A 21,610-nucleotide genomic window follows, 5' to 3' on the forward strand; every position below is an offset into this window, starting at 1 on the left:
GTAGATGTTTACACCATTGCTAATTTCCTTGAAGTTTTTGTACGTGTCCTTATTGCATGTCATATGAATCGACACTTCAAAGTCCACAAATCATGTATTAGCATCATCCATTTCAGCAGACAATGCAACAATAGACACAAATAACTTGAGATTTTTTAGATCAAAATTCAGGGCTTCTCTTGCAAAATGTCCTAACTATCTTCTATGTTTATGTCTAGAAAGAAAGGAAGACAAAAATTGGCAAACTTCAGGATTAGAGACCCAGAAGCTTCTCACAGCTAAGAATACATTCGTTGAATTAACATAATTAATTAAATCTTTATAAATATGAATAAGACTAAGATAATTACGCCGTAAGGCGTTTCCCTATGAAATCCATCCCCCTTTTTGCCTACCTGTCATCCTTGGACACCGTACGATTAGATGTTAGACGATTACAAAGACTTGAACCATCGATCCTTGTGATGCTTTGTTTCCCTCGCTGCGAAGGAAAGAATCGTTCAGGTAAGGGTGGGTGCGGGGTTAACACCGTTTCGCCTCCATTAATCCCGACATATTTACAGTCGAAAATGGTCCATTTCAGGTTTAACGAGCAAGCCCAGGATGGCTACTCAAGATGTCGAGATGAAGGACTCAACAACCGCGGTCTCCAATTCTTCTGCGCCATCGCCTCCTCTGGTTCTCACGCGTAAGTTCTATGAGATTTTTCCATTGCAGGTAGTGCCTGTTTTGCCCGTGTTTGTGTTGAAATTGAGGCATATTTGTGGGTGTTGCAGATCTGAAGATTACTGGGCTTCTAGTGCCCCCCGGCACACGAGAGTTAGCATTGCTAATCTACTCTCGAAAATCAGCGACAAGGCACAGATTTTGGGCTTCATCACACCCATCGCCATCGCTGGGAGCTAAGGCTGCTTATAGCATGGTGATTACTTCATGCCTTCAATGATTCCGGGCTGTAAATGGTGATTTGGTGATTCTGCTTTGGATTTGGTGTGTCTTTTGCAATTGTTTTTTTAAGGTTTCAGGCCTGGGGATCTAGGTGGGTGTTGGTTATTTAGCGATTTGCCTTATGGGTTTCTGTTATCGTGAATGTTTTGGTTGATTTTCTATCTCGGTGCTTTTGTTTCATCGCTGCCATGGAATTTATGCCTAACGGTGAAATACCCACATAACATGCCTATTGGGAGCTGATCTCACGTGTCCTGTTGCCGGTTTTGTGCCTTGGCTTTCTGTTTCATCTACACGCTCTGATTTTTGTGTCTATGATCTGTGCTTTAGGGGTTTTCCAGAGCTGATCTTTATTGCTGTAAATATCTGAGCGAGAACCTATGGATCAGAGTTGTAGAAATCAAATCAGACCCATGTGTAGATAGTACTATACTGCTGCCTCAGAGAGCAGGGAAAAACCATTGCAAGGAATCCTATAGAGATTTTGATAAAATCCCAAGACCAACTTATTTGACCCTTGAAGCAAATGACTTTTCCCCCACAGAGATTCCGAAGCGGTTCTTCTGTGATATCCCGATCCAATTTTGTTCCTGGACATTTTCTTGTTTTTCTAGCATCACTTTAGGTGTTTTAGGCGTAGATTTGCATCTGGGTTTCGGTCACAAGACATCAATCAGATCCGTATAGGATTAGAATGTCTTCACTGGTTTGTTTTCCATGGATCTCTGGCAATGAGCTCTCTTAAGATGTTTTTTTGTTTTTTCTTTTGTGAAGAAGCTCAGGGATCAAATTGACTCCATATTTATTACGCATCCGCATTCTCACCATGGCCTAAGGTCTAGACTGGCTGCTGACAGATTTGAGATCTTATGCATGTATGGTCTTAAGCACAGTTCTAGACCAGATTAAATTGTCCAGTATTTTCCAAGCTGTTGCATGGCTATATTTTGGGTGTCTGTTAGCTTTGTTCTGTTGTTTTCTCTTTTTTGATATTGGCATAATAAATTTTGCTTTGCTGGGTTTCTGAATTTGGCAAAATTATATAGGCTGTGAAACCAGTTCAGTTTATTTGAGATGCAGGTTCCCGGATGGTTTTCTAAGGTCACCAAGCCTGGTAATACCTCAGCTCATGATTCTGAGACTTAACTTCTTTCCTTTCCTCCATCTTTCAAGCAGTAACCCTGTCATGATTTTTCTGTTGCAGCAGCGGGGAGGTTTGCTTATTATTTTTGTCTTCACCATCAGAAATGCGGGTCTATCGCAGTCTAGAGGTGATTGGGAGCTGATCTCACGTGTCCTGTTGCAGGTTTTGTGCCTTGGCTTTCTGTTTCATCTACACGCTCTGATTTTTGTGTCTATGATCTGTGCTTCAAGGGGTTTTCCAGAGCTGATCTTTATTGCTGTAAATATCTGAGCGAGAACCTATGGATCAGAGTTGTAGAAATCAGATCAGATTCATGCCTACCCATGCCAGTAAAGCAAGTGTGAGCTTATGCTTTTTTTGATGCCCCATTGGGTTGTAATAGAGCTAGTTATTTGAAGTGAACTAGACTCGTGCATTTTATGATAAGAGGCTTGCACAGGAGGTTAATGGTGATGCCCTTGGAGAGGTATGGGTTGACTTATCATTTTGTTATTATTGTGATTAATATATCTTTATCCTTCTGTAACTGTCTCATGTTTGGGAAAGTTTGTAACTAGTTGTAATATGTTGTGCCATCACCTTCCAGGAGTTCAAGGGATATGTCTTCAAAATTATGGGAGGATGTGATAAGCAGGGTTTTCCCATGAAACAAGGAGTTCTTACTCCAGGTCATGTACGCCTGTTATTGCACAGAGGTAAAATATTAATCTTCAGAATTTTATTCTTGTATGATATGTTATCGTATAGTTTCATACCAGCAATTTAGTAGATTATTCGGATCAATATTTATTATCTTTCTCCGGGCACCCCCTGCTTTAGTGGGTATGGAAGGCGTAATGGTGAGAGGAGACAAAAGTTTGTTAGGGGATGCATTGTTAGCCCTGATCTTTCTGTCTTGAACCTGGTCATTGTTAAGAAGGGTAACTACTGAATCTGTTTATTTCATTGATGTGGATATGTTGCAATTCTTGATCCCCTATATTACTTGCATGAATTTGTGGACCTTCTGTTTGTAGGAGAAAATGATCTTCTGGGTCTGACGGACACTGAAAAACCAAGGATGCAGGGACCTAAAAGGGCATCCAAAATCAGAAAATTGTTCAATCTTTCCAAAGAGGATGATGTTAGGAAATATGTCAACACATACCGTCGAACTTTTCAGTCTAAATCAGGTCTACAATCGTACCTTATGTTAGCGTTAATTTCTCCTAATTTGATTTGTTTTGTACAATTTTTTTTTGGGAACATCACCTATATTGAATAAGTGCATCTTAATAGCAGTAAGTATGATGTCATCTAAGAATTCATTTTCTCTTATTTTTCTATTTTCAGGTAAGACACGGAGCAAAGCTCCAAAGATTCAGAGGCTTGTAACACCATTGACTCTGCAAAGGAAGCGTGCTAGAATTGCAGAAAAGAAAAAGAGAATTGCTAAGGCCAAGAGCGAGGCTGCTGAATATCAAAAGCTCCTTGCTTCAAGGTTGAAGGAGCAGCGTGATTGCAGGAGTGAGAGTTTGGCAAAAAAGAGAGCATCCCGTGTTTCAACTGGATCAAAACCATTAGTTGCTTAGTATTATGTGCTTTTATCTATTTATGTGAGGTGAACTCCCTTGCTTTGCATGGCATTGTACTGAGTGCAATTTTAAAATCGGCAAGCAATGATTTGCTTATTGAGTATTGTTTGAGAATATATAGTCTTGGTATACTTTGATGAAGGCTCAGACTGCAGGATTTTGAATATATGTTAGCAACTGTAATTCAAAAGCATTTTTTGCAGCTTTGGACAAAAGAAAAGTACTTTTTATTTTTATTTTTAAATTCAAGTGTTTTTATTTAATGATTCTAGTTCTTGCTATGGCTGGAACAGGTAGGGTTATATATCTTGTATCTTTTCCTTGATGTTACTTTTGGATTGCAGCCCTTATGATATGTATGGTGCACACCCCCTGCCTTTATGCTCCTCAAAATACATCATGATAATTATTTTCTATACTTTGGCATTGTGTGATGTTTTTATTATAAATTGAGTCCAGCAAAAGCTATATTGGTAATTTGGCCAAGTTGATTATTTTTGGTACCCTTTGATCTAAGGTGAAACTCAGGTAGTGGTAATGTTCCCCAAAATCTTTTCTTATATACCTGGTTTAACTGCAGAAAGCAAGGAGTACTTAATAACAATACATCTTGGCTTGTACTTTGAAAGCACAACTCTGAACTTAAAACACAATTTATGTTTTTTTAATGTATTTGTGAAATTTATTTGCTATTGTTGCAACACTTGCCCATATTATACTCTTCAATGGAAGGTGAGCTTTCTCGTAACCTTTTATTTGTTTTCCCACACATTATATATTTCTTCCTCCCAATTGAACTATCCATTTCCCCAGAAAATCCCTATGAATAGGGGCAACAAAATGAATTTTGTACTCACCAGAAAACCATGCTACTTCTAGAGATCAATAAAATTTTCTAAAACTGAAAGAAAATGAGCTTATGTTGTTTCCTTTTTCGTTTCTGAACAAAACTGATACTGGAAGAGATGCAGTTATCTTGCCTTACAAGAGTACATAAAAGGAAATCAATACATCAAAACCTTTCCCATGCCTACCCATGCCAGTAAAGCAAGTGTAAGCTTATGCTTTTTTTGATGCCCCATTGGGTTGTAATAGAGCTGGTTATTTGAAGTGAACTAGGCTCGTGCTGAAATTTATTTGCTATTGTTGTGAAAACAGCAACCAGGTTACAATGTTGTTGCGGAATTTATTATTGGGTACTTATTGCCTGGAAAACCAATTGCCAATATCCTTTTCAAGACTTATGGAAGGATTAGTATAGTACATGCTCTTTCTTTTCTTGTAGACTTGAAGCTTGGGCACTACATGAAGATTCCTCCACGTTGCATGTATGTTGCTTAGGTGTGGCTCTTATAGTTTTCAGTTTTCACTTCTTCTATAGTGTTCAATCTTATAAAATAATTTATAAACCATAAGTATCATTTTTTCATGGGGTTCAGTTTTTTATTAATTATATTTGAGTCCAGGGGCTAACTTGTGGATGTACACAGCTTGTGGGCACAATAGTTGCAGGTACAATCAATCTCTGCATTACATGGTGGATGCTGACAGGTATAGAGAATATTTGTGATGTGGACTCTCTGCCTCCTGACAACCCTTGGACATGTCTAAAGGACAGAGTAGCCTTTGATGCATCAGTCACATGGGGCTAATTCAAAATTTTGATTAGGTTTTATGTAATACAAGAGGTTGCATTAGTAAGTTTTGAAGTTACAATAGTAGTGATTAAAATCAATTTGCAATTATAATATTACTGATTATAATGGCTAACAAAAAGTTGATAAAAGAAGCCCACAAAACCCCAAAGAATCCTTATTCAATCTCCATCCCAATTATGGTATTCATATACATGAAATACGTTTTTACTTAGCTTTGTTCTGTTGTTTTCTCTTTTTTGATATTGGCATAATAAATTTTGCTTTGCTGGGTTTCTGAATTTGGCAAAATTATATAGGCTGTGCAACCAGTTCAGTTTATTTGAGATGCAGGTTCCCGGATGGTTCTCTAAGGTCACCAAGCCCGGTAATACCTCAGCTCATGATTTTGAGACTTAACTTCTTTCCTTTCCTCCATCTTTCAAGCAGTAACCCTGTCATGATTTTTCTGTTGCAGCAGCGGGGAGGTTTGCTTATTATTTTTGTCTTGACCATCAGAAATGCGGGTCTATCGCAGTCTGGAGGTGATTGGGAGCTGATCTCACGTGTCCTGTTGCAGGGTTTGTGCCTTGGCTTTCTGTTTCATCTACACGCTCTGATTTTTGTGTCTATGATTTGTGCTTCAGGGGGTTTTCCAGAGCTGATCTTTATTGCTGTAAATATTTGAGAGAGAACCTATGGATCAGAGTTGTAGAAATCAGATCAGACCCATGCCTACCCATGCCAGTAAAGCAAGTGTGAGCTTATGCTTTTTTTGATGCCCCATTGGGTTGTAATAGAGCTGGTTATTTGAAGTGAACTAGACTCGTGCATTTTATGATAAGAGGCTTGCACAGGGGGTTAATGGTGTTGCCCTTGGAGAGGTATGGGTTGATTTATCATTTTGTTATTATTGTGATTAATATATCTTTATCCTTCTGTAACTGTCTCATGTTTGGGAAATTTTGTAACTAGTTGTAATATGTTGTGCCGTCACCTTCTAGGAGTTCAAGGGATATGTCTTCAAAATTATGGGAGGATGTGATAAGCAGGGTTTTCCCATGAAACAAGGAGTTCTTACTCCAGGTCGTGTACGCCTGTTATTGCACAGAGGTAAAATATTAATCTTCAGAATTTTATTCTTGTATGATATGTTATCGTATAGTTTCATACCAGCAATTTAGTAGATTATTCAGATCAATATTTATTCTCTTTCTCCGGGCACCCCCTGCTTTAGTGGGTATGGAAGGCGTAATGGTGAGAGGAGACGAAAGTCTGTTAGGGGATGCATTGTTAGCCCTAATCTTTTTGTCTGGAACCTGGTCATTGTTAAGAAGGGTAACTATTTAATCTGTTTATTTTATTGTTGTGGATATGTTGCAATTCTTGATCCCCTATATTGCTTGCATGAATTTGTGGACCTTTTTTCTGTAGGAGAAAATGATCTTCCGGGTTTGACGGACACTGAAAAACCAAGGATGCTGGGACCTAAAAGGGCATCCAAAATCAGAAAATTGTTCAATCTCTCCAAAGAGGATGATGTTAGGAAATATGTCAACACATACTGTCGAAATTTTCAATCTAAATCAAGTCTACAATCGTACCTTATGTTAGTGGTAATTTCTCCTAATTTGATTTGTTTTGTATAGTTTTTTTCTTTTGGGAACATCACCTACATTGAATAAGTGCATCTTAATCGCAGTAAGTATGATGTCATCTAAGAATTCATTTTCTCTTATTTTTCTATTTTCATGTAAGACACGGAGCAAAGCTCCAAAGATTCAGAGGCTTGTAACACCATTGACTCTGCAAAGGAAGCGTGCTAGAATTGCAGAAAAGAAAAAAAGAATTGCTAAGGCCAAGAGCGAGGCAGCTGAATATCAAAAGCTCCTTGCTTCAAGGTTGAAGGAGCAGCATGATCGCAGGAGTGAGAGTTTGGCAAAAAAGAGAGCATCCCGTGTTTCAACTGGATCAAAACCATCAGTTGCTTAGTATTATGTGCTTTTATCTATTTATGTGAGGTGAACTCCCTTGCTTTGCATGGCGTTGTACTGAGTGCAATTTTAAAATCGGCAAGCAATGATTTGCTTATTGAGTATTGTTTGAGAATATATAGTCTTGGTATATTTTGATGAAGGCTCAGACTGCAGGATTTTGAATATATGTTAGCAATTGTAATTCAAAAGCATTTTTTGTAGCTTTGGACAAAAGCAAAGTACTTTTTATTTTTATTTTTAAATTCAAGTGTTTTTATTTAATGATTCGAGTTCTTGCTATGGTTGGAACAGGTAGGGTTATATATCTTGTATCTTTTCCTTGATGTTACTTTTGGATTGCAGCCCTTATGATATGTATGGTGCACCCCCCTACCTTTATGCTCCTCAAAATACATCATGATAATTATTTTCTATACTTTGGCATTGTGTGATGTTTTTATTATAAATTGAGTCCAGCACAAGCTATATTGGTAATTTGGCCAAGTTGATTATTTTTGGTACCCTTTGATCTGAGGTGAAACTCAGGTAGTGGTAATGTTCCCCAAAATCTTTTCTTATATACCTGGTTTAACTGCAGAAAGCAACGAGTACTTAATAACCATACATCTTGGCTTGTACTTTGAAAGCACAACTCTGAACTTAAAACACAATTTATGTTTTTTTAATGTATTTGTGAAATTTATTTGCTATTGTTGCAACACTTGCCCATATTATACTCTTCAATGGAAGGTGAGCTTTCTCGTAACCTTTTATTTGTTTTCCCACACGTTATATATTTCTTCCTCCCAATTGAACTATCCATTTCCCCAGAAAATCCCTATGAATAGGGGCAACAAAATGAATTTTGTACTCACCAGAAAACCATGATTGAAGGTCTATATTCATACCATATCGTAACATACATAGAACTTAAAGTCAACTTACACTTTTGATATATTGAAGGGTCAGAGTGAGTTGAGATTGATGGTGAATATTCATATTAGGTTGTAACTTGCAGAGTTTTTAACCATAAGTTACATTCCAGTGAATCTAACAATGAATATCAATAATGGTGATTGAATTTTTAAATGGGTGGAGTTAATAGAATTATAACAAGTGGGTTCCACCCAATATTCCCACTATCTGTTATTAGGTCATTTTAATGGTGGTAATTAATAGAATTTGTACTTACATTTACATTAATGGTTTAAAGTACATCATTTTAATTGTGGTAATTAATAGAATTTATTATTAATGGTTTAAAGTACATGTTATCACTGGGAATTTTACCGGGCTGTGTAAAGGAAAATCCCAAGGTAACATTGAATTAGTTTTTAGATTGGAAGTGGACCTTTCCAGCTTAGAGAGAGTTATCTCTCATAACTCAGTCACCCTGTGTCACCTCAATAACTTGTTATTTAATCAGTATAATGGCTAGATATTATGTACGATAAGATTTAAAATGTTGTAAGACAGTGAAATATCCATTGGGCATGGAGTTATGATAATTAGCAAGAAATCTGATGGATCCATTTAAAATGTTGTAGGACAGAGTGAAATATCCATTAGGCATGGAGTCATGATAATTAGCCCGAAATCTGATGGATCCTCCATTACCTGGGTATGGATATTAAGGGTTAAAATGTTGTAGGACAGAGTGAAATATCCATTGAGCATGGAGTCATGATAATTAGCAACAAATTTGATAGATCCTCCATTACCTGGCTATAGATATTAAAAGCAGGATAGATGAAACTTTCTTAGATTATCGGTGTAGTTGAAAGTTGAATGGAGATGATAGTCCACTACAGTAGAGCATCCAACGAGGATGAGTTCTAAAGTAGCTTGAGAAGGAAATGGAAGTATTTGATTGTAAGAAAATAAAGCATCAATGAGAAATTCTAAAATATTTGCTTTCCAAAAATGAGAAATTCCCCCTACGAATGCTGCGCGCGCGCTGCTGCTGAACGCCTGAAGGTTGCCGCCGACAAGTTCTTGGCCGCTGCCATGAGCGGTCCCGGGGGTGGGGAGTCTGCTCCCACCCCTCCTCAATCCTCTGCAGATGCCTTCAGAAGGCTGTTATCTCAGAAAGGGAAGCAGCACCAGCACATTGAAATCCCAAAATTCATTAAAAAGCTTGACGAAATCCCAGAGATAGACCTCCCAGAAGAGCAATCGATTAAAATAGCTCTTGCGTTGTCTGACAGAGGCCTGGTAGGGCAATTTATGGGCCGATGGCCGTCCACTAAGACCACGGACGATTGGATACAACGAAACTGGAGACCGCAGCTGGAAAATAATGTGATTTGTTATGCTGTAGGGCGAGGCTATTTCATTTTTGAATTTACCACCAAGGAAGATCGCGACCTGGTCTTCAGAAACGGGCCGTACTTTATGGGAAATCAGGGACTGTATCTCAATAAATGGAGTCCTGATTTTGATCCATCTGTTGATGTCCCCAAGGAGGCGCCGGTCTGGGTTCGTTTACCCAATCTCCCTCTCCACTGTTGGAGCTATCAATCCCTGCAGAAGATCGGTAATGGGCTGGGTCGATTTATTGACAAAGCTGATCACAAGGGTCAATATACTTGTGCTAGAATCTGCGTAGAAGTTGATCTGGAAGCCGGGCTACCAGAAGCGATTAAACTCAAAGTTGGAGAATGGCAGCACTACCAGAAGTTGGACTACGAGCAATTGCCTTTCAAATGTCGAACTTGTCATGAGCATGGACACTTCCAGAGAAACTGCCCAAAAGCCCCATCAGGGAACACAGTTGAAGAAGAAGGTTGGAAAGAAATCAGAAAGGGAAAAGCTATCCCAAAACCTTCCGGACATAAACCTTCCGCCCCATTGGGAAATCCTCACATCATCCCAAAAGCCGTTGCTGCCAAAGACGGATCTCCATCTCGAGAAAAGATGGGTGATAAGGAGAACCAAGAAGAAACCGGAAATATGGAGAAACAAGGAAAAACAAATGCAGCAGAATCAACAGTTCCCACAACAGAGGAGTATCAGAGAGGAAACGAAGGCAATGAAGAACACATTAGCCTAGGCTCAGACTCTGAAGGCGATTCAGAAGAGAGAGATTCTGAATCTGACAATTCGTTGGCCACTCCAATCAAGACGACTAGAGGACGGAAATCCAAGAAGAAACAGAGGGAGGAAGAAACTTACAAAGATGTCCTCCAGGGATCCCAAAAAACTCTCAAATCAATGATGAATACCAGATCTGGACGCAAAAGCAACAAGGCTCCAATGGGAGCCTCCTCTCCCCACAAAAGTAAATAATGAAATACGTCTCCTGGAACTGCAGAGGTTTAGGCAGCAGGTCGAAAGAGGAAGCCCTGAAAGATTTAGTGAGAATATACTCGCCTGAAATCCTCCTAATCCAGGAGACAAAGTTGGAGGATCTTTCCCTCCTCAAATCTAGTAAAATTTTTTGGAACAAAGGCCATGGAAAAGCGGTTAGTGCAAGAGGTGCCTCTGGTGGAATAGCCACCTTCTGGAACAGCACCATATATGACTTTATTCAAGAAAAAAGCAGCCCTCACTGGCTCTTCACTCAGCTACTTCACAAGGGTTCTGGTCAGCAAGTAAGTATGTTTAATGTTTATGCTCCTGTTTTGTCAAGTGAGAAAAAAATCTGCTGGAATTCGCTTCATACATTTCTTTTAGAGCAAAACCCCGAGAATATCATAATTGCAGGTGACCTTAATTTCACCCTTGATATTGATGAGAAAAAGGGAGGTTCCATTGTCAGGGATCCTGCCAGAGAATGGGTTGAAGACATAATGTTGGGCTGGGACCTGGAGGATATTAAACCTTCTTCAGGAAAATTCACTTGGTCCAATAAAAGAATAGGCCCCAATCATATTGTTGCCCGTCTGGACAGATTTCTTGTCCATTCTTCCTTCCTAACCAGCGGTCTTATGGCATCCTCTAAAATTCTCCCAAATCTCACCTCTGATCATAAGCCAATTCTTCTCGAACTTTCTCTTGATTGCAATCTTGGCCCCATCCCTTTCCGGTTCAGCCCTTTGTGGATCCAGCAAGAAGGCTTTCAAGATGTGGTCTTCGACTCTTGGAATAGGCCCGTCCATGGCTCTCCTTTCTTTGTGTGGGAAGAGAAAATCAGGATTCTAAAAAGAAATCTAAAAGACTGGGCTAAAAGACTGCAAACCCCCACATCCAAAAGAAAAGAAAATACAAATAAGCTTGCTGCTCATCAAATAGAAATGGAGCAAAACCCTGTTTCTCAAGGTATGCTACTAAAAGAAGTTGAGCTCCAAAAAGAGGTTCATAGATCAAGCAGGGAGGAGGAAGAGTTTTGGCGGCAGAAGTCTAGGATGCTCTGGCTGAAATCCGGCGATAAGAACACCAGCTTCTTTCATAAGCAAGCGGAAGCCCGAAAGAACTTCAAATCAGTCTCAGAGATCCAATACCAGAATACTGTGATCAAGGATTTCGAAGGCATCAAGAGAGCTGCATACTCCTTCTTCCAAGACCTGTATTTGGCTCCTGAAGATCTAGATATTGATCCCCACTCTTATCCGTTCAACTTAATTCCCAATTGTGTCAAGGAATCGGATAACGATATGCTGACAGCCCCGATCAGTATGGAAGAGCTAGAGAAGGCACTGAATAATATGGAGCCCGATAAAGCCCCAGGGCCAGATGGGTTCTCTGTCAGGTTCTTTCTGACTTGCTGGTCAATAATCAAAAAATATCTTCTGAGGATGGTCAGAAAATCCCAGAAATGTGTAAAGATAGGTGGTGGCATCAACTCAGCCTTCCTTGCTCTGATCCCAAAAGAGAAAGGCGCCTCTGACTTTAGCAGATTTAGGCCAATATCTTTGTGTAATTCCAGCTATAAATTGGTCTCCAAAATAATAGCCAACAGGCTGAAAAACATCTTGCCAGACATCATCCCTGAAAATCAAGGCGGATTCATAAAAGGCAGAAAGATTTTGGATAATATTGTGCTGGTCCAAGAAGCCGTCCACTCTAGTTGCCAAAGAAAGGAGAAAGGCATGGTGATTAAGCTCGATTTGGCTAACGCATTTGACAGGGTGAGACATGAATTTCTGTTTGCTGTGATGAAGAAGCTAGGCTTTTCAACAAACTTCATCAACTGGGTGAAAGCCTGTATTGCCTCGCCTTGGATTGCGCCCTTGGTTAATGGCCGTTCTACTGATTTCTTCCAAGCTTCTAGGGGCCTGAGACAGGGATGCCCTTTGTCTCCGCTCCTATATGCTGTCCAAGCCTCGGTGTTAAGCTTCCAACTAGATCATAATCAGCAAATTCAAACACTTCCTGGCATCAGAACTACTCACAAGGTGAAAGACATTAATCATGCCCAATTTGCTGACGACACTCTGCTGCTTGGAGGAGCCAGCTTGATTTCTGCCAGACATTTCAAGAGGGAACTGGACATTTACAGGCTGATCTCGGGCAGCAAGATCAATTATAGAAAATGCTCCATCTATGGCTGGAACTGCTCGACTAAAGAACTGTCTGACATAGCAAGACTTTTAGAAATGGAAGGAATCCGAAATTGGGAGTCATTTAAATATCTCGGGATACCAATCTTCAAAATTAAGCCTAAAGTTGCTCACTGGCTGCCGCTGCTTGACAAAATAAAGAATAGAATCCAAGCCTGGGGTGCCTCATGGTTGAACAACGCAGGGAAACTCATCCTCATGAAATCGGTCCTAATAAGCATGCCTCTATTCCAAAAATCAATCCTCCTTGCCCCAAAAACCTTTCTTAGTAAGTTAGATAGCCTGTTGAGAAGATTTCTGTGGGAAGGTGGGAATAACAATGACAGAAGAATCCATTTAGTGAGCTGGGAAATTCTCAAGAGTCCATTTCAGGAAGGAGGCCTCCAGCTGCGCAATTTGGCTGCTCAAAATTTTGCTTTGGGAGCCAAGATCCTATGGAATTTAGTCTCTGGAAATACTAGCTGGAGTAAAAGAGTTATTTGGAAGAAATACTTCCATGGGCAGCGATTGAGATGCCTGGATAATCCCCCAAGAACTCTAAAAGGTTCACCAATATTCAATCTTTGCAATGCGGCAAGGGAGCAATTCAGCCAACATCTATATTGGATCCCTGGCAATGGAAGGAAAATCAATATGTGGGATGATTCGATCTTGGGTGACCAACCAATGAAGCAGGTGAATGGTCTTGCAAACATTAAAGATTGGCTTCAGTCTCGTAATCTGCACACATTGTGGGACATTTCGAACTGGAAAGAAGCTCCTGACAGAACCTGGGATGGGTGGAATCTAGGGGAGATCCCCATAATGCTGCAGGGGGAAGCCTCTTTACTTCTAGATATGCTCCAAGGAAAATCTCCTTCAAAAGCCAATGCTAAAGACAAAAGAGGCTGGGGGTCCATATCTGGCCATTATACTGTTGCTGAAGGTTACAAAAGAATTATGGCTGCTCCCCATGTTCCTCCAAATCCGGCCCAATGGAAATTTATATGGGACTTTCCAGCTCTACCAAAAATAGACTTCTTCTGTTGGACCGTGGCACATCAAAGCATCCTCACCAGAGATAATTTGAGAAGAAGAGGAATGGAAGGACCTTCCAGATGTCCCCTCTGTAGATCTGATGAAGAAACTACCAATCATCTGTTGCTGCTATGCCCCTTTGCCCAAGAAGTCTGGAGGGGGGTGCTACTGTTAGAGCCCTCTATCCTCGCTCTCCCAGACAACATTCTTGCCTTGTTCAGAACTTGGGCCAGCTTATCTCCCTTCTGTCTTAAAAACAAAAGTCTCCTCAAAACCAGCTGGATGTGGATCCCTAAGTTTATTTGTTGGAAATTATGGTTGGAAAGAAACAACAGAATTTTTCGAGAAGAAAGTTGCACTACAATAAGAGTTATCTCTAAAATAAAGGCTTTGTTGGGAGAAGCTCTGGAAGCCAACGCTACATCAAGGAATGAAACAAGATTGCTCATAGAAGAAGAGAATTGGTTTAAAGAATTAGTTCCAAAGCTAAAGGAAAGGCCCCCTCAATCTGTCCCCGCTCATTCCAGCTGGGAGATCAGGCTGGAAGAACAAGAGTTTATCAAGTGGAGATCGACCTTGGAAGAGCATTGTTTATTCTTCGATGGGGCTTCTAAAGGAAACCCTGGTGTCACTGGAAGTGGGGGAGTTCTATTGAATCCTGGAGGCTTTCCGGAACTGAGATTCCATTGGGGTCTAGGAATTGAAACTAACAACAGAGCGGAGGCTTTGGCATTGTGGCAAGGGCTGACACAGGCGATCAAAAGAAATATCCTTTCTCTAGCAGTCTTCAGAGACTCAAGACTCATCATCCAGGCCATGCTTCGTCCTAAGAACTCTCACCAGGTTCAGTTAGCCTCTATCATTAGGAAAATCAGACTTCTGCTCCCTAAATTCAACAAAATATCTTTCTTTCATATCTTAAGGAACCTCAATTCCCTAGCTGATAATGAGGCCAACCTTGGTGTCCTCTGCTCTCGAAGATCTCTGGTAATAAACTCAACTGAATCATCTTGCTCAATTCCTTAAATTTCCCGCTTGACCCACCATTCCTATTTGAAATAGAAGCTCTCTGTTAAATCAATTTTGTAACCTGAACATCCAAAGCTGAATACAGATTTCGAGTATGATCTCTGTTTTTTGAGTTGTCTCTGTCTCCTCAGCGAATTTACAGATTCCAAGTAAGCGTATCCAAGCTCAGTTTCGATTTTCCTCTGTCTTTTGCTTCTTCCGGATTGGACCAGAAACTTCAGAGCCGGTCTTGAAACAGCATCTGCGAATCCTCCCATTCTCTGCGTCGGCAATTCCATCTTGTGCCAAGGAAGTCTGCTGAAACGGTTCATCACAGATTCGCAGGCAACCCATCTGAAGCGAAAATTGATATATAGTTAGCTCATGATCCGCTTGAGGACTTTGCAGGAGGCGTCATCTCATCTACAACCTTCAACACGCAGAAGTAGTTTATCTCATCAGCTCAGAACCTCGATTTGACCTGCATTTCTCTCGGATTGGATCTGCATTTTCACATATTCCTCTGTTCTCTGTAATGGACTCCTCAGACTTGTAAAGCATGTGGTAGCTGGTTTACCGCCCATTTCAATATAACCGTTATTGTCGAAAAAAAAAAAATGAGAAATTCTAAAATATTTGCTTTCCAAAAATGAAAGTATTTGATTGTAAGAAAATAATACATCAATGATAAATTTCAAAATATTTACTTTCAATAAAAGATTGAAGATTACATATAAAATAAAATCACCTAGAAAGAAAAAAATTCAACATAAAGAAATAGATAGGAAAGTAGCATCTCAAGAATCTTTGGACCATAAAGTCAAGAATTTTTGGTCCAATCAGATTCAATTAATCTCAAATTTAAACAGTAATTTTTTCTCTTTGAAACCGAACCCTTTGTCCTTTTTTTCATCTATTTTATAGAGATATTACATATGTTTTTTCATCTGTTTTATAGAGATATTACGTATGTTTCAGATCCAAAATCTGTGGAAAAATATTAACTACAAAATATTCAACACAAAATTGTACACTGCTTCTTTTCTATTTTCTGAGGGGCAACGTACACTCTGAGTAGCCACTTGTGATATTAAAACAGTGAGCTCTGAGGTCAATATAATGCTCAGACTTATTGAGAAACAAGAGCTGGAGATATTCAATAGAAAAAGATGGAGATGGGAGTTTCAATGGACAATCTGCTTCAAACAATTTCAGCTCACGGAATTAGGAATCGATTTCAATAATTATGCCTCCATATAATTCATTCTCTGATGAAGGATTCGTGGTAGAAGGACCTTGAAAAAAACCTCGTTCCTCAGATTTTGGCAAAGATGATTAGATTTCAGAAATGACAAATCAAACACCTGTAACCATCACTGTTGTTAGATTTATCACTAGCAAAATCTAACACTGAAAATTCAAATTCACCAAAGAGTATTTCAGAGGAAAATCATTGTGATAATTGAGTAATATGGAGAACAACTACAGATCCGTGCTACCAGCATTTTTCCAAGGAAAATAACCTTGCAAATTGAAACCCAACGACACCCTCTATGAAGAAACCAAAAATACCAGAAACCCTTGTCTTCTCGTCAGATCTACCAAAAGATTCATATAACCGTAAGTAATTTCAATACTCTTCCACAAGAATCCTCAGCAAACATATCAGTCTTCAACAGTCCAAAGGTGAGAAATCTCTTCAGAGATGACTTATTGCTTTGGCTCACTGTTTCCAATAATCCATCTTTCACAATCTTAGAAATGAACTGTGTATGCAAATAGCCACGCTTACAAAGATAGAATTAGATAGAAATGAGGGTGATGAATATGCAATATACAACCAATCAATAGGATGCTCATTGCTATCATTGTTACAGTCACGCATAAGTCAATGTCATGCAATCAGTGTTACTCTTACAGCATCAACAAATCGTCAAGGATCTGTCACACAAGGTTTATGTCCTGTGTCAAGGTCTTTAGCTATTAGTGCTATTGGTGAAGCTTCAGACCTAGGATCACAACTTGAAGATAAGAAACTGGTAGAGCCTCCTAATCTAAAGATAAATATCACAGATACCCAAAGAAAAGCTCGGTCTTCTCAAGTAATGGTGCTTCTAAGTTTGCTACTGAGGCATGACAACACAAAATTGTACATTGCTTCCTTTCTATTTTCTGAGGGGCAATGTACACTCTGAGTAGCCACTTGTGATATTAAAACAGTGAGCTCTGAGGTCAATATAATGCTCAGACTTATTGAGAAACAAGAGTTGGATATATTCAATAGACAAAGATGGAGATGGGAGTTTCAATGGACAATCTGCTTCAAACAATTTCAGCTCACGGAATCAGGAATCGATTTCAATTATTATGCCTCTATATAATTCATTCTCTGATGAAGGATTCGTGGTAGAAGGACCTTGAAAAAAACCTCGTTCCTCAGATTTTGGCAAAGATGATTAGATTTCAGAAATGACAAATCAAACACCTGTAACCATCAGTGTTGTTAGATTTATCACCAGCAAAATCTAACACTGAAAATTCAAATTCACCAAAGAGTATTTCAGAGGAAAATCATCGTGATAATTGAGTAATATGGAGAACAACTACAGATCCGTGGTACCAGCATTTTTCAGGGAAAATAATCTTCCAAATTGAAACCCAACGGCACCCTTTATGAAGAAACCAAAAATACTAGAAACCCTTGTCTTCTCGTCAGATCTACCAAAAGATTCATATAACCGTAAGTAATTTCAATACTCTTCCACAAGAACCCTTAACAAACATATCAGAGCATGTGTCATTGATGAGGGCCGAAGATTTCAAAAAGTGGTTCTGGACAGCATCTAGCACATGTGTCCTAGGAAATTTGTAGATGTAATTAGCTTGAGAAGTTTGATCCGCAGACATAATTCATATGAGAAGTTTGATCCACCTACAAAAGAAGAGAGACAGTGAAACACAACATGACATAGCCTTATAAATTGTAAACCCAACAAGCCATCGAAACCCTAGTCAAAAATAAAACAAAAACTTTTCAAAACAATCGTCAATTTTCCAGAAATCCTTCAACCGCATGGAAGAATCGTGCATTTGATATGCATTTTCACCCTCACGCACACTGTGTTTTTGTATTTTCATTAATAAAACATAATATAATTATGGGTTTGGGTTTAGAAATTGTCAAAAATAAAGAGTTCAGGTTACCAAGATGAAAAATAAGAGTCAACCTTAACAAATATCCCTGGACTCCTGAGCTGAATAAACTCCAATGACAATACCTATCTTGTGTCTTAATTAGCAAGGCCCAGAATTATGTGCAATATAAATTCTCTTACCTGAATAAGGAGGAGAAAAATAGAATTCCAAATAAGAGACTAATTATTTTAATTAACTAAATAATAATAAAAAGTAAATTAAATCACCTTTATTTTACTAGATTATTTACAATGATTTTAAAACATACTTTCAGTGTTACAACTATTAATTTTTTATGAATATATGTGATTTAGAAATAAACAAATTCAAATTAAAACTCATTTATTATGATTTTAAAGCATACTTTCAGTGTTAAGCAACCATTAAAATTTTATGAATAAATTTGACTTCACAAATAAATAAATTCAAATTATGAGTAGAATTTTTTTTGGGATAAGTTATGAGATGCAGAAGATTCCCAACCACGGGTATGATACAAGAGAGACTAATTATTTTTATTAATTAAATAATAAAAAAAAATTAAATTATGATTTAGTTCTAATAATCATCTTCATCTTATTGGAGAGAGACTAATTATTTTTATTAATTAAATAATAAAACAAATTAAAATTATGATTTAGTTCTAATAATCATCTTTATCTTATTAGATTGTTTACTATGATTTTAAAGCATACTTTCAGTCTTACACAACCATTAATTAATTGTTATGAATAAAAGTGACTTTAGAAATAAATAAATTCAAATTGAAACTAAATTACTATGATTTTAAAGTAAATTCAAATTAACTCACACGTACAATGTATAGTGTTCTTCCTACATCTCCTCTCCTTTGGCTATAGCTTTCCCATTGAGCAACTTGGTAGCTTCATAGTCATGAACAACGATTTATATGCAATATTAATTCAATAATTAATAAAAAATAGTGTGAGGCACCCTAAATCAATTTCATTTCTGCTATATCTCTACATTTCATTTAGATTTGTCCATTCCCATGTCCTGATTGTTCCTCAATTTATGCCTTACGGCGTTTCCTTTGCAACATTTGGTGCAAATGCTAATTAGAACTAATTCACAGAAATAAAAAGAAAAAACTAATCTCTAATTACATCAAACATCTAAATAACAATCCGTTTCTCCATTATTTAATCAAACATCTAAATAACAATCCGTTTCTCCATTATTTATGATGATGGTCTCACAATAACGCCAAATGTGAACTTCGAAGCACGAAGTCAAGTGGTGGTCTGCACAATGTCAAGAATGGCGAACTTTATTCATCATTACCTGTTGGTGTCTCTGGAAGTGGAGGAATGCATGCATTTTTCGGGACTCCAAGGATCCTATTCTCTCTTCTCTCATTTACATATCGGCGATGCTTAACCCTGCATGTTAATGATGGTTTTCTTTACATGTCTTTTTCTCTCTTCATGCTTTCATGTCTCTGCACCTCTTATGCTACAGGATTTCTCTCTCATTGCTGGAAGTTTTATTGGCTAATGCTTTGTTCTCGCTGCATATATCTTTGGATTCATCAGGATGCGCAATGTCATATGGGGTTTCTTCCTCTCGGCTACAGGATTCCCCTCTCTTTTGTCTGGAAGAAGTTTCAGCAATATATGTTTTGGCCTATGTTTATCTTTGGATTTTCAGCATGTGTATCGACATTCGGTACTCTCTTTTGCTCTTAATTTGGCTCCTCTGCCACTCCGTGGCCTGCCAATTTCTCTGGAATGTATTGAACCGATGGCATCCGCCTGCTAATTCGCTCATATGTATCTGCTTTATATTTCCTTAATATATAATATGAAGATTTTCACTCTGAAAAGAAAGAAGCACGAAGTCAAACTTAAAAGGAAATTAACAAAATCTACACAAAATTAATCAGCTCTAACATCATTCTATGTTGCTTCATGACGGGGTTCACCATCCTCGTTTAACACACAATTAAACGTGGCTGCCTCAATATCCCTCGAAGTCCTGCAAAATTCAATATTCTTGCTTAATTAAATAGGCCAAGAACTACCCAAGGATAATTGAATACATGACTATCACAAAAAATAATAATAAAAGAGTAATAAATTCATGGCTACCACAAACAAAAACCAATGCAAACATTTTAATATGCCATAAAAATGTTTAGTACACAAGATCATAAAAGGGAGAAAATGAGAATTCCAATGTCGGTGAGAAGCAAATGGTTAATGGTTTATTTGTGAAGTCAAAACACCGAACCGAATGATACTCAAGACCTAAACCTTTAGGGCTTGTGACGAGATGGCATACATGGGCTGGCTATGTCTTAAAATGAAGCAATATAGCATTTATGTGCATGAAGGCTCACTTATAAAAAAAGCATTCCATCCTATTGATGAACTTGTGCACTTGTGCGTGAATGACCCACCAGGTTTCGGTAAAACACTTAATAATAATAACAAGGGCCAATAATAATTCTTTTCATTTCAAAAAGGGTTCGATTTGTGTAAAGTGGAGTGTGGAGGTGTGGATATTACAACAAGGGGGTTTTAAGACAATATTTGAGACAATTTTTTGGTAAATTGTTTTAACTTGAGACAAAAAGAAACTTGTATATTGTCTTAAATATTGCTTTTAAGCGAGTGTATCAAATTAATGTCTTAAAAAATTGTTTTTAAAAAGACAATATATAGCACAAGTGTTATTGTCTCTTAAGAGACAATTTCATTTTTCTGTCTTTAGAGACAATAATTTGGATTAAAGACATATTGTCTTTATAGAGACAATATGTCGTTCGTCTCTTTAAAGACAATATAAAACAATGAATACAGAAAAATATCTCACCATTGATATAAATCAATATAAAATGTTTTTAATTAAAAATAAACAACAATATCATTGATTAATTCATATTAGGGCACAATGGAATCAAACCACCAACGTCCTGCATATAAATTAGATGCTCTTCCATTGAGCTAGCACCCTTTAAAGAATTATGTGATCAGGTTGGGAAGTTAGAGGATGTGGCAGAGATACATGAGGTGATGATGGAGCTTTAGGAGAGTTGCCAAGATGAAATGGATAGGATGGCGGTGGTTGAAATTTCACATCAACTATATATTAAACATCTTAAACTCAGGAGAATTAGATAGGTATTGAGGCGTTTTTCCATGAAAGTCATCTGCACAGTGTCCAAAAGAAGAGTTAATTGAAATATGAATTGCAGCAATATCTTAAATAGGAAAAAAATTAGCTATTCTATCATTATTGTTGAATTGGAAGAACGTGCAAGATTCAAAACAATTAACTTTCTTGGGAATAAGCATCATATCACTAAATATTTGATTTTTGAAATGTTAATTTTTTTTGTCACAAAAAATTATAGGAACACATTTACAAGTCAATTGATATAGTAATAAAGGGCAGGAGTAAAGGAGGATTCCCGATACAAGAAGAAGAATAAACTGTTGCAAATGTAAAGGTCATATAGTTTTCTAGCAGCACCATAGATATATCCATGAAATGGAAATGACAAGACTTCATCACTCTCCAACAAAATATGACATAATATCTCACAGATTAAGCCTCGGATAGAGATTTTGCTTTCATTTTTTAAGTA

General features: G+C 38.0%; 3 protein-coding genes across 3 annotated transcripts; all 3 read left to right on the forward strand.

The window, feature by feature from the left end:
- The first annotated feature begins 2,414 nt into the window (after positions 1-2,414).
- LOC149164550 (small ribosomal subunit protein eS6-like) lies at positions 2,415-3,782 on the forward strand. Its single transcript, XM_089430934.1, has 5 exons — positions 2,415-2,558; positions 2,679-2,785; positions 2,894-3,012; positions 3,109-3,264; positions 3,425-3,782. The coding sequence occupies exons 2-5, from the start codon at positions 2,706-2,708 to the stop codon at positions 3,661-3,663; spliced, it is 594 nt and encodes a 197-aa protein (XP_089287060.1). The 5' UTR covers positions 2,415-2,558; positions 2,679-2,705; the 3' UTR covers positions 3,664-3,782.
- Positions 3,783-3,946: 164 nt separating this feature from the next.
- LOC149164551 (small ribosomal subunit protein eS6-like) lies at positions 3,947-7,292 on the forward strand. Its single transcript, XM_089429525.1, has 8 exons — positions 3,947-3,959; positions 5,133-5,217; positions 5,621-5,688; positions 5,948-5,976; positions 6,125-6,184; positions 6,305-6,413; positions 6,735-6,841; positions 7,059-7,292. The coding sequence occupies exons 1-8, from the start codon at positions 3,947-3,949 to the stop codon at positions 7,290-7,292; spliced, it is 705 nt and encodes a 234-aa protein (XP_089285651.1).
- Positions 7,293-10,563: 3,271 nt separating this feature from the next.
- LOC149164552 (uncharacterized) lies at positions 10,564-14,921 on the forward strand. Its single transcript, XM_089429526.1, has 3 exons — positions 10,564-11,966; positions 12,345-14,642; positions 14,909-14,921. Exons 1-3 carry the CDS (start codon positions 10,564-10,566, stop codon positions 14,919-14,921), a joined length of 3,714 nt encoding a protein of 1,237 aa, XP_089285652.1.
- The last annotated feature ends 6,689 nt before the right edge of the window (positions 14,922-21,610 follow it).

This window comes from Pinus tabuliformis, chromosome 5_1, assembly GCF_031772625.1.
Source record: "Pinus tabuliformis cultivar Carrire ecotype Pingquan chromosome 5_1, CPIR1, whole genome shotgun sequence".
In the NCBI taxonomy this organism is placed as follows: Eukaryota; Viridiplantae; Streptophyta; class Pinopsida; order Pinales; family Pinaceae; genus Pinus; species Pinus tabuliformis.